The 14,754-nt window shown below is 38.2% G+C and overlaps 1 protein-coding gene across 1 annotated transcript in view; it reads left to right on the top strand.

Moving 5' to 3' along the window:
• The first annotated feature begins 255 nt into the window (after positions 1-255).
• LOC109903398 (protein L-Myc-1b) overlaps positions 256-14,754 on the top strand; it is a 24,383-nt gene continuing 9,884 nt past the window's right edge. The window contains exon 1 of the mRNA XM_031789091.1: positions 256-1,812. Coding sequence (XP_031644951.1) covers positions 1,173-1,812 — 640 coding nt within the window. The 5' untranslated portion in view covers positions 256-1,172. The remainder of the gene's footprint in view (positions 1,813-14,754) is intronic.

Here is a 14,754-nt window from a genome sequence, read left to right as displayed (position 1 = left end):
AGGCGGAATCCGGCTTGTATATCTGTCTCTCGGTCTCAGCTTTGACGCACAGCAGGGTGAACCTGCCGTTGGTTCGGGTGAGGTCTATATCATGGTCACGTGGTTATTAAATCACAGTCTTGTAATGTTGCATCATGACATCCTTGAAAAAAAAAGGACTCCTTGGAAATGACTATGTCCCTTTAAACGGCAGGCGTGGCTTTTCTACTCTCCCCACGCCTTTTATGCAAACCACCGTCTTTCTCTCCCGCATCATATAGTGCACTAGTCGGGTTGTCAAGTGTCCATTGTGAAATCTATCTAAGTTACTGGATTTGGAAAGTAGACCTACGAGTTACTTTTCCCAGTTTGGTGCGAAAGCTGCGTACTAGTCAAATAGTGAGCGTTCAACTGAAAGCAACAGCTATTTATTGAGTGTAATTTACCGCAAGAAGCTTCAGCGTCGCTGTGTTGGTTACTACGCATTATAGGAATTCATTAAGAGGACGCCCGTTCAATTTCACCAACGCTAAAAGGATTATTCAAATATTTAACAAAGATAACATTGAATTTTTTTCTTCATCCCCGGACGGAAGTGTGTTCTATTTATTTACTATAGCCCACTACTAGAAAGCATACATCGCAGTGTTTTCAGAAGTTTGGGGTTTGTGAACACGCCTGTTGTTATTTAATTATGGCAGATTTAGGCCTACCAGTGGATTGGGATTTATTTGCTCTCTTGCTTTTTCTCAATGCTTTGTGAGATAACGGTTTGTTTTGACTACCGTAAAACGTTGTGTTGCTCTGAAGACGCAAAACTTTTATTTATTTATTGAGACATCTGGGAATTGTTGTTTTGGCAACCATTTAAACGACATTTTATTAGCCACGTAACCCGAAAGAGACATACAGGGTGTTATAAGCGTTTGTTTTTTTAGCCTACAAAGGAGAGGGTTGCTGAACTGTGGCTCTATTTCCCCGGTGTAGTTGGACTGTTGTATTATGCAATGCAAACTATGTTACGAAACTTGGTGTTATGTAGTTTTATCATAACGGACTATTGTGTTTATTATAGCAGTCCAACGTGCTAGGCAGATTCCAAGTCTCTCTGTTCCGAGGTGGGATAGTCTTAACGGAGATCAGTTCACAGTTGAAGAGTGCGCTTCCTCAACCACGCCTGCCCTGACCTCTAGATGCCGGGCATAAACTCCACCACCGCCTCTCGCTATGAGTCCGGCTGGGAGATGGAGTACGACCACTATCAACATTACTTCTACGACGACCACGATCCAGACGAGGATTTCTCTAAATCCACTGCGCCCAGCGAGGACATATGGAAGAAATTTGAACTAGTACCAACCCCGCCCATGTCCCCTATCCGGACTTTGGAGGGGGCCGCCGGGGTCGGGATGGTCTGCCCTTCGCTGGGGGACAAACTCGAGTGGGTGTCCCAGTTTTTGGGTCAAGAGGACGACCAGGATGTGCCGTGTAAACTCAGCTCATCCGACGAGGCTTTGGGGAACCTGAGCTCCATTATCGTACAGGACTGCATGTGGAGCGGCTTCTCAGCGGGCAAGCAGCTGGAGAAAGTTTTCGGGGAGCGGCTTGCCTCCTGTCCGAATAAACTACCCATGCAGGCGTTGGGAGCTGCAATCACCACCGCCGGGAGGGCGCAGTGCGTGACGGTGCCAGTGGACGCGGCTGTTCCAGTACTCGGTAGCCTGGCGACAGATTGCGTGGACCCGGCTGCTGTTCTCGCCTTCCCGCTAACCGGGGGAACGTTTAAGAAACCGTCGGTGTCCTCCTGTTCAGAGACCCACACAGACTCATCAGGTACGTTATAAGTTCAACATTGGACTGTGAAACTGACTATGAAAAGCTCTCATATAATGTCAATCATAAGTGTGGATGCAGCCAATTAGCCATAAGTGACCTTACTGGCCACAACGTTTTAGTAGGTGGCAGTTTTCACAATGTGTTTTTCTGAACAGTATTGGTAGTAATGTGGCTGCTGAAGGCTTAGTGACTGCATTGCGTTGCCCCTGGCAGCCCCCGCTGCTTTGTGAAAATGACCCTCCCATCGGAAACATCTGTTGATTGGCTATGGTCCAAGACACCAGCTGCTAGAGAGAACAGTGCTGGCCTACTCTCCCTTTTCAAGTATAATGTATGGTTCACTTTAATGTTCTTACCATTTCCTCATCCTCAACTACACTGAAAGAAACACGTTACATTTTATATATTATATATAAATATATATATATAAGCATATTTATTAGAAGTTATTCAGTTTATCCAAGAGGCGATATTTAACATATATATATGTGTGTGTGTGTTAAATATCTCTTCTTGGATAAGCTGAATAACTTAATAAATAATAATATATGCTCTCTACATTCTCTTCATTTCATTGAGTTACTTTGCGTTGGTCTTCAGTGTAGGTATTTAGGTTGGCATGTGACTAGTCTCTCTCTATCTAATGTGTGTGGAATGTCACAATGGAGACTTGTTGCAGTGCAGAGTCTTGGCATTCCTTCCTGAACTGAAGTGGCAATGGCACCAATTGTATCAGAAGTTGGGTTTGGTCAACTTACTAGTGATGGACTAGTAGACCAGTGATACAAATGGTTCATTCACCTTGTTAAATCTCTCGCAATGTGTGACACTGTTTCATACCAGGCTTGATATTCATATTTATTAAGTCATATATGTAGTATAATCTATTTCAATACTGTATGAAAGGGGGTTGGGTGCCAGAAAGCTAGGAATGAATGATTCCTCAGTGCAGGTAGGCATACACTCATTCAGCATAGAAGTGTTTTAATAGAAAATGCAGAATAGACCTCAGCTCAGTACTAGTTGGTTGACAGACAGATACCAAGGAACCAATCTGTCCTTATCTCTATCTGACCTCATGCATGATAATGGTATATAGCAGGGTTATTCAACTATATTCTTAATTCTGCATGTTTTATTTATACAAAAAAAGGCTATTAACAGGGTGGGTTGGAAAATAAACACCCACAACTCAAAAGTGAAACCAGGTATGGTTCTCAATCAGGGATATGTTCTACATGGGATTGATCTTCCTATAAAAAAAATATTTAAAAAAAGACAGAAACACAATTCGAATCTTATGAAGCACTTTTATTAACATGCAATGTTGCAAAAAAATATTTTAAGGGCTTGGAAATTACCCTAATTCATGAATTTCTACTTTCCTGTCCATTGTACATACTGTAGCTTCATCTCTTCTTTCTTCTACACATAGGAAATCATTTATCTCAGTTGACCAGCATCATATTCTGTTTTCTATTTCTTTATCATTTAGTTATTTTCTGTCTTGTTTATTGCTATGTTTCTACACATAAACCTTTTTTTAATGCATGGCATTTCTCAGTTGCCTAGCTTTTTGAAGAGACGTCTCTCCCCTTAATCAGTAGAGAACAACTCCCTGTAATAAACCGCATCACCCCTGTGGTGACTTCATCTCGTAGCAAAGTTAGCTTTTCAGTTTATCTAAAAACTCTGACATCATGGAGTGATCTGTACTGATGACTTAGATCATGATGCTCAGCAGACTTCGAAACAAGCCATGTTGCAGGCCAGATGTTGATAGGATAACGTTTCTGATAGCCCATAGTGTTTCTTTGAGACATCGCTGAGTTAAGCACAAAGCACGCTCTGGTGTATGAGGCAGTTTAGTGATGTGATTTGGTGAAAGAGCCTGCACCCCTGTTAGCAGCTCTGATTGGCTGTAACTGGTACGTTGGATAATATTGATTGACAGCACTTAATGGACGGGACTACAGAAAAACAGATTCTCCCATTGGAGAATATTGGATGAGGGCTCCTTTTGGCACTAAACATCACATTTTTTGCCAGATTAGTTTTTTTGGGGGGTCAGATTTGTTTTTAATTAATGTTCAGAGGATCTCGCATCTCGCTCTCTGAGGCCAATGTGAGAAAGGTCTTTAATCAGGTTAAGGCTGCGGGACCTGAAGGTATTCCAGGGTACGTAATCAGAGCAAACGCAGAACTCTAAGGCTTCATGCCACGATAACTACCACCCTGTAGCCCTCACATCTGTAATCAGGTGTAACGGCGTTCTTCGTTTGTTGAAAGAGAGTCGGACCGAAATGCAGCGTAGTGGTTACTCATGATTTTAATGAAAAAAAGTGACGATACATGAAATAACTTATGAATACGAAAAACCACAAACGGAACGTGAAACCTAATTACAGCCTATCTGGTGAAACTACACAGAGACAGGAACAATCACCCACCAAAATACACAGTGAAACCCCGGCTACCTAAATACGGTTCCCAATCAGAGACCACGAGAATCACCTGACTCTGATTGAGAACTGCCTCAGGCAGCCAAGCCTATGCTAGACACACCCCTAATCAACCACAATCCCAATGCCTACAAAAACCCCAATAAGACAAACAATAACCCCATGTCACACCCTGGCCTGAACAAATAATTAAAGAAAACACAAAATACTAAGACCAAGGCGTGACATCAGGAAGTGCTTTGAGAGGCTGGTTATGGCACACATTAACTCCATCATCCCAGACACCCTTTTAATTTGCATACCACCTCAACAGATCAATGACGCAATCTCATTTGCACTCCACACTGCCCTCACCCACCTAGATACCTACGTATGTGAGGATGCTGTTCATTGACTACAGCTCAGCGTTCAACACCATTGTCCCCTCTAAGCTCATAACCAAGCTAGGAACTCTGGGTCTGAATACAGCCCTCTGCAACTGGATCCTGGACTTCCTGACGGGCCGACCCCATGTGGTGAGGGTAGGCAACATCGCCTCTGGCACAATGACCCTCAACATGGGGGCACCACAGGGGTGTGTGCTTAGTCCCCACCTGTACTCCCTGTTAACCCACGACTGCATGGCCACTCATGACTCCAACACTACCATCAAGTTGGCTGACAACATGACGGTGTTAGGCCTGATCACCGGTGACAATGAGTCAGCCTACAAGGAGGAGGTCAGTGACCTGACAGTGTGGTGCCAGAACAAACAATCTCAATGTCAGTAAGACCAAGGAGCTGATCGTGGACTAGAGGAAACAGGGGGGACTCTACATCGACGGGGCTGCAGTGGAGCGGAACGAGAGTTCCTCGGTGTCCAAATCACTAAATACTTTAAATGGTCCAAACACGCACAGGCATGAAGAAGGCGCGACAGCGCCTCTCCCCCCTCAGGGAGTTTAAAAGGTTTGTTATCTGCCCTCAAATAGTTTTACAGCTGTTCCATTGAGAGCATCTAGACTGGTTGGTATGGCAACACCACGGCCCTCCATCGCATGGTGCTACAGAGAGTGGTGTGGACAGCTCAGTGCATCACTGCGGCCGAGCTCCCTGCCATTCAGGACCTCTATATCCGGAGGTGCTGCAGGAAGGCCATGGGAAATTGTTAGACGCCAACTACCCAAGCCATAGACTGTTCTCTCTGCTTCTGCACAGCTGTACCAGTGCATCAAGTCTGACACCAACAGGCTCTTGAACAGCTTCTATCCCCCAAGCCATAAGACTGATAAAATAGCTACCTGGACGATCCGAGTTAACCTTGTATTAGTACCTTTTTTAATTCTTATTTTTGCACGGTGACAGGGCCCTTCACACACCATCATTGGACCACTCACACATAATATGCTCCTACATGTATACTGACTCTACACACTCACGTGCAAGCTGCTGTACAAGCTGCTGCTACTCTGTTTAGCTCACACTACCGTTCAAAAGTTTGTGGTCACTTAGAAATGTCCTTGTTATTGAAATATTTAAAATAACATCAAATTGATCAGAAATACAGTGTAGACATTGTTAATGTTGTAAATGACTATTGACTAATGACTCTACGTAGGCGTAGAGGCCCATTATCAGCAACCATCACTCCTGTGTTCCAATGGCACGTTGTGCTATCTAATCCAAGTTCATATTTTTAAAAGGCTAATTGATCCTTTAGAAAACCCTTTTGCAATTATGTTAGCACAGCTAAAAACTGTTGTCCTGATTAAAGAAGCAACTAAGCTGGCCTTCTTTAGACTAGTTGAGTATCTGGAGCATCAGCATTTGTGGGTTCGATTACAGGCTCAAAAGGGCCAGAAACAAATAACTTTCTTCTGAAACTTGTCAGTCTATTCTTGTTCTGAGAAATGAAGGCTATTCCATGTGTGAAATTGCCAAGAAACTGAAGATCTCGTACAACGCTGTGTACTACTCCCTCCACAAAACAGCGCATACTGTCTCTAACCAGAATAGAAAGAGGAGTGGGAGGCCCCGGTGCACAACTGAGCAAGAGGACAAGTACATTCGTGTCTAGTTGGAATGCTGGTCTCCTAGGCAGAGTTCCTCTGTCTAGTGTCTGTGCTCTTTTGTCCATCTTAATCTTTTATTTTATTGGCCAGTCTGAGATATGGCTTTTTCTTTTCACTCTGTGCCACTCGGGAGCACCCTGCAAGTATGGTATTAACTGACCCTGCAAGTATGGTATTAACTGACCCTGCAAGTATGGTATTAACTGACCCTGCAAGTATGGTATTAACTGACCCTGCAAGTATGGTATTAACTGACCCTGCAAGTATGGTATTAACTGACCCTGCAAGTATGGTATTAACTGACCCTGCAAGTATGGTATTAACTGACCCTGCACATTGTATATAGTATGGTATTAACTGACCCTGTATATAGTATGGTATTAACTGACCCTGCACATTGTAAGTATGGTATTAACTGACCCTGTATATAGTATGGTATTGAACTGACCCTGTATATAGTATGGTATTAACTGACCCTGTATATAGTATGGTATTAACTGACCCTGTATATAGTATGGTATTAACTGACCCTGATATAGTAATAACTGACCCTGTATATAGTATGGTATTTCCTGACCCTGTATATAGTATGGTATTTCGTGACCCTGTATATAGTATGGTATTAACTGACCCTGTATATAGTATGGTATTAACTAACCCTGTACCCTGTATATAGTATGGTATTAACTGGCCCTGTATATAGTATGGTATTAACTGACCCTGCACATTGTAAGGATGGTATTAACTGACCCTGTATATAGTATGGTATTAACTGACCCAGTATATAGTATGGTATTAACTGACCCTGTATATGGTACTAACTGACCATGTATATAGTATGGTATTAACTGACCCTGTATATAGTATGGTATTAACTGACCCTGTATATAGTATGGTATTAACTGACCCTGTATATAGTATGGTATTAACTGACCCTGTATATAGTATGGTATTTTACTGACCCTGTATATAGTATGGTATTAACTGACCCTGTATATAGTATGGTATTAACTGACCCTGTATATAGTATTAACTGACCCTGTACATAGTATGGTATTAACTGACCCTGTATATAGTATGGTATTAACTGACCCTGTATATAGTATGGTATTAACTGACCCGGTATATAGTATGGTATTAACTGACCCTGTATATAGTATGGTATTGAACTGACCCTGTATATAGTATGGTATTAACTGACCCTGTATATAGTATGGTATTAACTAACCCTGTACCCTGTATATAGTATGGTATTAACTGACCCTGATATAGTAATAACTGACCCTGTATATAGTATGGTATTTCCTGACCCTGTATATAGTATGGTATTTCGTGACCCTGTATATAGTATGGTATTGATCTGACCCTGTATATAGTATGGTATTAACTGGCCCTGTATATAGTATGGTATTAACTGACCCTGCACATTGTAAGGATGGTATTAACTGACCCTGTATATAGTATGGTATTAACTGACCCAGTATATAGTATGGTATTAACTGACCCTGTATATGGTACTAACTGACCCTGTATATAGTATGGTATTAACTGACCCTGTATATAGTATGGTATTAACTGACCCTGTATATACTATTGTATTAACTGACCCTGTATATAGTATATAGTATGGTATTAACTGACCCTGTACCCTGTATATAGTATGGTATTAACTGACCCTGTATATACTATGGTATTAACTGACCCTGTATATAGTATGGTATTAACTGACCCTGTATATAGTATGGTATTAACTGACCCTGTATATAGTATGGTATTAACTGACCCTGTATATAGTATGGTATTAACTGACCCTGTAATATATGGTATTAACTGACCCTGTATATAGTATGGTATTAACTGACCCTGTATATAGTATGGTATTAACTGACCCTGTATATAGTATGGTATTAACTGACCCTGTATATAGTATGGTATTAACTGACCCTGTATATAGTATGGTATTAACTGACCCTGTATATAGTATGGTATTAACTGACCCTGTATATAGTATGGTATTAACTGACCCTGTATATAGTATGGTATTAACTGACCCTGTATATAGTATGGTATATTAACTGACCCTGTATATAGTATGGTATTAACTGACCCTGTATATAGTATGGTATTAACTGACCCTGTATATAGTATGGTATTAACTGACCCTGTATATAGTATGGTAATTAACTGACCCTGTATATAGTATGGTATTAACTGACCCTGTATATAGTATGGTATTAACTGACCCTGTATATAGTATGGTATTAACTGACCCTGTATATAGTATGGTATTAACTGACCCTGTATATAGTATGGTATTAACTGACCCTGTATATAGTATGGTATTAACTGACGCCCTGTATATTAGTCTGGTATTAACTGACCCTGTATATAGTATGGTATTAAACTGACCCTGTATATAGTATGTATTACTGACCCCTGTATATAGTTATGTACTTAAACTGACCTGTATATAGTAAGTGGTATTACTGACCCTGTATAATAGTATGGTAATTAACCTGACCCTGTATATAGTATGGTATTACTGACCCTGTATAGATGGTAGTTTAACTGACCCTGTATTATAGTATGGTATTAATGACCCTGTATATAGTATGAAGTAATTAACTGAGACGGCCTGTATATAGTATGGGTATTAATCTGATCGCCTGTATATAGTAATGGTATTAACTGACCCTGTATATAGTATGGTATTAAACTGACCCTGTATATAGTATGGTATTAACTGACCCTGTATATAGTATGGTATTAAACTGACCCTGTATATAGTTAATTGTGTATTAACTGACGCCTGTCTATTAGTATGGTATTAACTTGACCCTGTATATAGTATGGTATTAACTGACCCCTGGTATATAGTAGTGGGTATTAACGACCCTTGTATATAGTATGGTATTTGAACTGACCCTGTTATAGTATGGTATTAACTGACCCTGTATATGTATGGTATTAACTGACCCTGTATATAGTATGGTATTAACTGACCCTGTATATAGTATGGTATTAACTGACCCTGTATATAGTATGGTATTAACTGACCCTGTATATAGTATGGTATTAACGACCTGTATATAGTATGGTATTAACTGACCCTGTATATAGTATGGTATTAACTGACCTGTATATAGTATGGTATTAACTGACCCTGTATATATAGTATGTATATGGTATAACTGACCCTGTATATAGTATGGTATTAACTGACCCTGTATATAGTATGGTATTAACTGACCCGTATATTAGTATGGTATTAAACTGACCCTGTATATAGTATGGTATTAACTGACCCTGTATATAGTATGGTATTAACTGACCCTGTATATAGTATGGTATCTACTGACCCTGTATATAGTATGGTATTAACTGACCCTGTATATAGTATGGTACTAACTGACCCTGTATATAGTATGGTATTAACTGACCCTGTATATAGTATGGTATTAACTGACCCTGTATATAGTATGGTATTAAACTGACCCTGTATATAGTATGGTATTAACTGACCCTGTATATAGTATGGTATTAACTGACCCTGTATATAGTATGGTATTAACTGACCCTGTATATAGTATGGTATTAACTGACCCTGTATATAGTATGGTATTAACTGACCCTGTATATAGTATGGTATTAACTGACCCTGTATATAGTATGGTATTAACTGACCCTGTATATAGTATGGTATTAACTGACCCTGTATATAGTATGGTATTAACTGACCCTGTATATAGTATGGTATTAACTGACCCTGTATATAGTATGGTATTAACTGACCCTGTATATAGTATGGTATTAACTGACCCTGTATATAGTATGGTATTAACTGACCCTGTATATAGTATGGTATTAACTGACCCTGTATATAGTATGGTATTAACTGACCCTGTATATAGTATGGTATTAACTGACCCTGTATATAGTATGGTATTAACTGACCCTGTATATAGTATGGTATTAACTGACCCTGTATATAGTATGGTATTAACTGACCCTGTATAATAGTATGGTATTACTGACCCTGTATATATAGTATGGGTTATGGTAAACTGACCCTGTATATAGTATGGTATTAACTGACCCTGTATATAGTATGGTATTAACTGACCGCTGTATATAGTATGGTATTAACTGACCTGTATATAGTATGGTATTAACTGACCCTGTATATAGTATGGTTATTAACTGACCCTGTATATAGTATGGTATTAACTGACCCTGTATATAGTATGGTATTAACTGACCCTGTATATAGTATGGTATTGAACTGACCCTGTATATAGTATGGTATTAACTGACCCTGTATATAGTATGGTATTAACTGACCCTGTATTATAGTATGGTATTAACTGACCCTGTATATAGTATGGTATTAACTGACCCTGTATATAGTATGGTATAACTGACCCTGTATATAGTATGGTATTAACTGAACCCTGTATATAGTATGGTATTAACTGACCCTGTATACTAGTATGGTATTAACTGACCCTGTATATAGTATGGTATTATAACTGACCTGTATATAGTTATGGTACTAACTGACCCTGTATATAGTATGGTATTAACTGACCCTGTATATAGTATGGTATTAACTGACCCTTATATAGTATGGTATTAACTGACCCTGTATATAGTATGGTATTAACTGACCCTGTATATAGTATGGTATTAACTGACCCTGTATTATAGTATGGTATTAACTGCCCTGTATATAGTATGGTATTAACTGACCCTGTATATAGTATGGTATTAACTGACCTGTATATAGTATGGTATTAACTGAACCCTGTATATAGTATGGTATTAACTGACCCTGTATTAGTATGGTATTAACTGACCCTGTATATAGTATGGTATTAACTGACCCTGTATATAGTATGGTATTAACTGACCCTGTATATAGTATGGTATTAACTGACCCTGTATATAGTATGGTATTAACTGACCCTGTATATAGTATGGTATTAACTGACCCTGTATATAGTATGGTATTAACTGACCCTGTATATAGTATGGTATTAACTGACCCTGTATATAGTATGGTATTAACTGACCCTGTATATAGTATGGTATTAACTGACCCTGTATATAGTATGGTATTAACTGACCCTGTATATAGTATGGTATTAACTGACCCTGTATATAGTATGGTATTAACTGACCCTGTATATAGTATGGTATTAACTGACCCTGTATATAGTATGGTATTAACTGACCCTGTATATAGTATGGTATTAACTGACCCTGTATATAGTATGGTATTAACTGACCCTGTATATAGTATGGTATTAACTGACCCTGTATATAGTATGGTATTAACTGACCCTGTATATAGTATGGTATTAACTGACCCTGTATATAGTATGGTATTAACTGACCCTGTATATAGTATGGTATTAACTGACCCTGTATATAGTATGGTATTAACTGACCCTGTATATAGTATGGTATTAACTGACCCTGTATATAGTATGGTATTAACTGACCCTGTATATAGTATGGTATTAACTGACCCTGTATATAGTATGGTATTAACTGACCCTGTATATAGTATGGTATTAACTGACCCTGTATATAGTATGGTATTAACTGACCCTGTATATAGTATGGTATTAACTGACCCTGTATATAGTATGGTATTAACTGACCCTGTATATAGTATGGTATTAACTGACCCTGTATATAGTATGGTATTAACTGACCCTGTATATAGTATGGTATTAACTGACCCTGTATATAGTATGGTATTAACTGACCCTGTATATAGTATGGTATTAACTGACCCTGTATATAGTATGGTATTAACTGACCCTGTATATAGTATGGTATTAACTGACCCTGTATATAGTATGGTATTAACTGACCCTGTATATAGTATGGTATTAACTGACCCTGTATATAGTATGGTATTAACTGACCCTGTATATAGTATGGTATTAACTGACCCTGTATATAGTATGGTATTAACTGACCCTGTATATAGTATGGTATTAACTGACCCTGTATATAGTATGGTATTAACTGACCCTGTATATAGTATGGTATTAACTGACCCTGTATATAGTATGGTATTAACTGACCCTGTATATAGTATGGTATTAACTGACCCTGTATATAGTATGGTATTAACTGACCCTGTATATAGTATGGTATTAACTGACCCTGTATATAGTATGGTATTAACTGACCCTGTATATAGTATGGTATTAACTGACCCTGTATATAGTATGGTATTAACTGACCCTGTATATAGTATGGTATTAACTGACCCTGTATATAGTATGGTATTAACTGACCCTGTATATAGTATGGTATTAACTGACCCTGTATATAGTATGGTATTAACTGACCCTGTATATAGTATGGTATTAACTGACCCTGTATATAGTATGGTATTAACTGACCCTGTATATAGTATGGTATTAACTGACCCTGTATATAGTATGGTATTAACTGACCCTGTATATAGTATGGTATTAACTGACCCTGTATATAGTATGGTATTAACTGACCCTGTATATAGTATGGTATTAACTGACCCTGTATATAGTATGGTATTAACTGACCCTGTATATAGTATGGTATTAACTGACCCTGTATATAGTATGGTATTAACTGACCCTGTATATAGTATGGTATTAACTGACCCTGTATATAGTATGGTATTAACTGACCCTGTATATAGTATGGTATTAACTGACCCTGTATATAGTATGGTATTAACTGACCCTGTATATAGTATGGTATTAACTGACCCTGTATATAGTATGGTATTAACTGACCCTGTATATAGTATGGTATTAACTGACCCTGTATATAGTATGGTATTAACTGACCCTGTATATAGTATGGTATTAACTGACCCTGTATATAGTATGGTATTAACTGACCCTGTATATAGTATGGTATTAACTGACCCTGTATATAGTATGGTATTAACTGACCCTGTATATAGTATGGTATTAACTGACCCTGTATATAGTATGGTATTAACTGACCCTGTATATAGTATGGTATTAACTGACCCTGTATATAGTATGGTATTAACTGACCCTGTATATAGTATGGTATTAACTGACCCTGTATATAGTATGGTATTAACTGACCCTGTATATAGTATGGTATTAACTGACCCTGTATATAGTATGGTATTAACTGACCCTGTATATAGTATGGTATTAACTGACCCTGTATATAGTATGGTATTAACTGACCCTGTATATAGTATGGTATTAACTGACCCTGTATATAGTATGGTATTAACTGACCCTGTATATAGTATGGTATTAACTGACCCTGTATATAGTATGGTATTAACTGACCCTGTATATAGTATGGTATTAACTGACCCTGTATATAGTATGGTATTAACTGACCCTGTATATAGTATGGTATTAACTGACCCTGTATATAGTATGGTATTAACTGACCCTGTATATAGTATGGTATTAACTGACCCTGTATATAGTATGGTATTAACTGACCCTGTATATAGTATGGTATTAACTGACCCTGTATATAGTATGGTATTAACTGACCCTGTATATAGTATGGTATTAACTGACCCTGTATATAGTATGGTATTAACTGACCCTGTATATAGTATGGTATTAACTGACCCTGTATATAGTATGGTATTAACTGACCCTGTATATAGTATGGTATTAACTGACCCTGTATATAGTATGGTATTAACTGACCCTGTATATAGTATGGTATTAACTGACCCTGTATATAGTATGGTATTAACTGACCCTGTATATAGTATGGTATTAACTGACCCTGTATATAGTATGGTATTAACTGACCCTGTATATAGTATGGTATTAACTGACCCTGTATATAGTATGGTATTAACTGACCCTGTATATAGTATGGTATTAACTGACCCTGTATATAGTATGGTATTAACTGACCCTGTATATAGTATGGTATTAACTGACCCTGTATATAGTATGGTATTAACTGACCCTGTATATAGTATGGTATTAACTGACCCTGTATATAGTATGGTATTAACTGACCCTGTATATAGTATGGTATTAACTGACCCTGTATATAGTATGGTATTAACTGACCCTGTATATAGTATGGTATTAACTGACCCTGTATATAGTATGGTATTAACTGACCCTGTATATAGTATGGTATTAACTGACCCTGTATATAGTATGGTATTAACTGACCCTGTATATAGTATTAACTGACCCTGTATATAGTATGGTATTAACTGACCCTGTATATAGTATGGTATTAACTGACCCTGTATATAGTATGGTATTAACTGACCCTGTATATAGTATGGTATTAACTGACCCTGTATATAGTATGGTATTAACTGACCCTGTATATAGTATGGTATTAACTGACCCTGTATATAGTATGGTATTAACTGACCCTGTATATAG

This window comes from Oncorhynchus kisutch, linkage group LG14 (assembly GCF_002021735.2).
Source record: "Oncorhynchus kisutch isolate 150728-3 linkage group LG14, Okis_V2, whole genome shotgun sequence".
Taxonomy (NCBI): domain Eukaryota; kingdom Metazoa; phylum Chordata; class Actinopteri; order Salmoniformes; family Salmonidae; genus Oncorhynchus; species Oncorhynchus kisutch.
The sequence above is the reverse complement of the archived record's forward strand: the minus strand, read 5'-3'. Positions and strand labels throughout refer to the sequence as shown.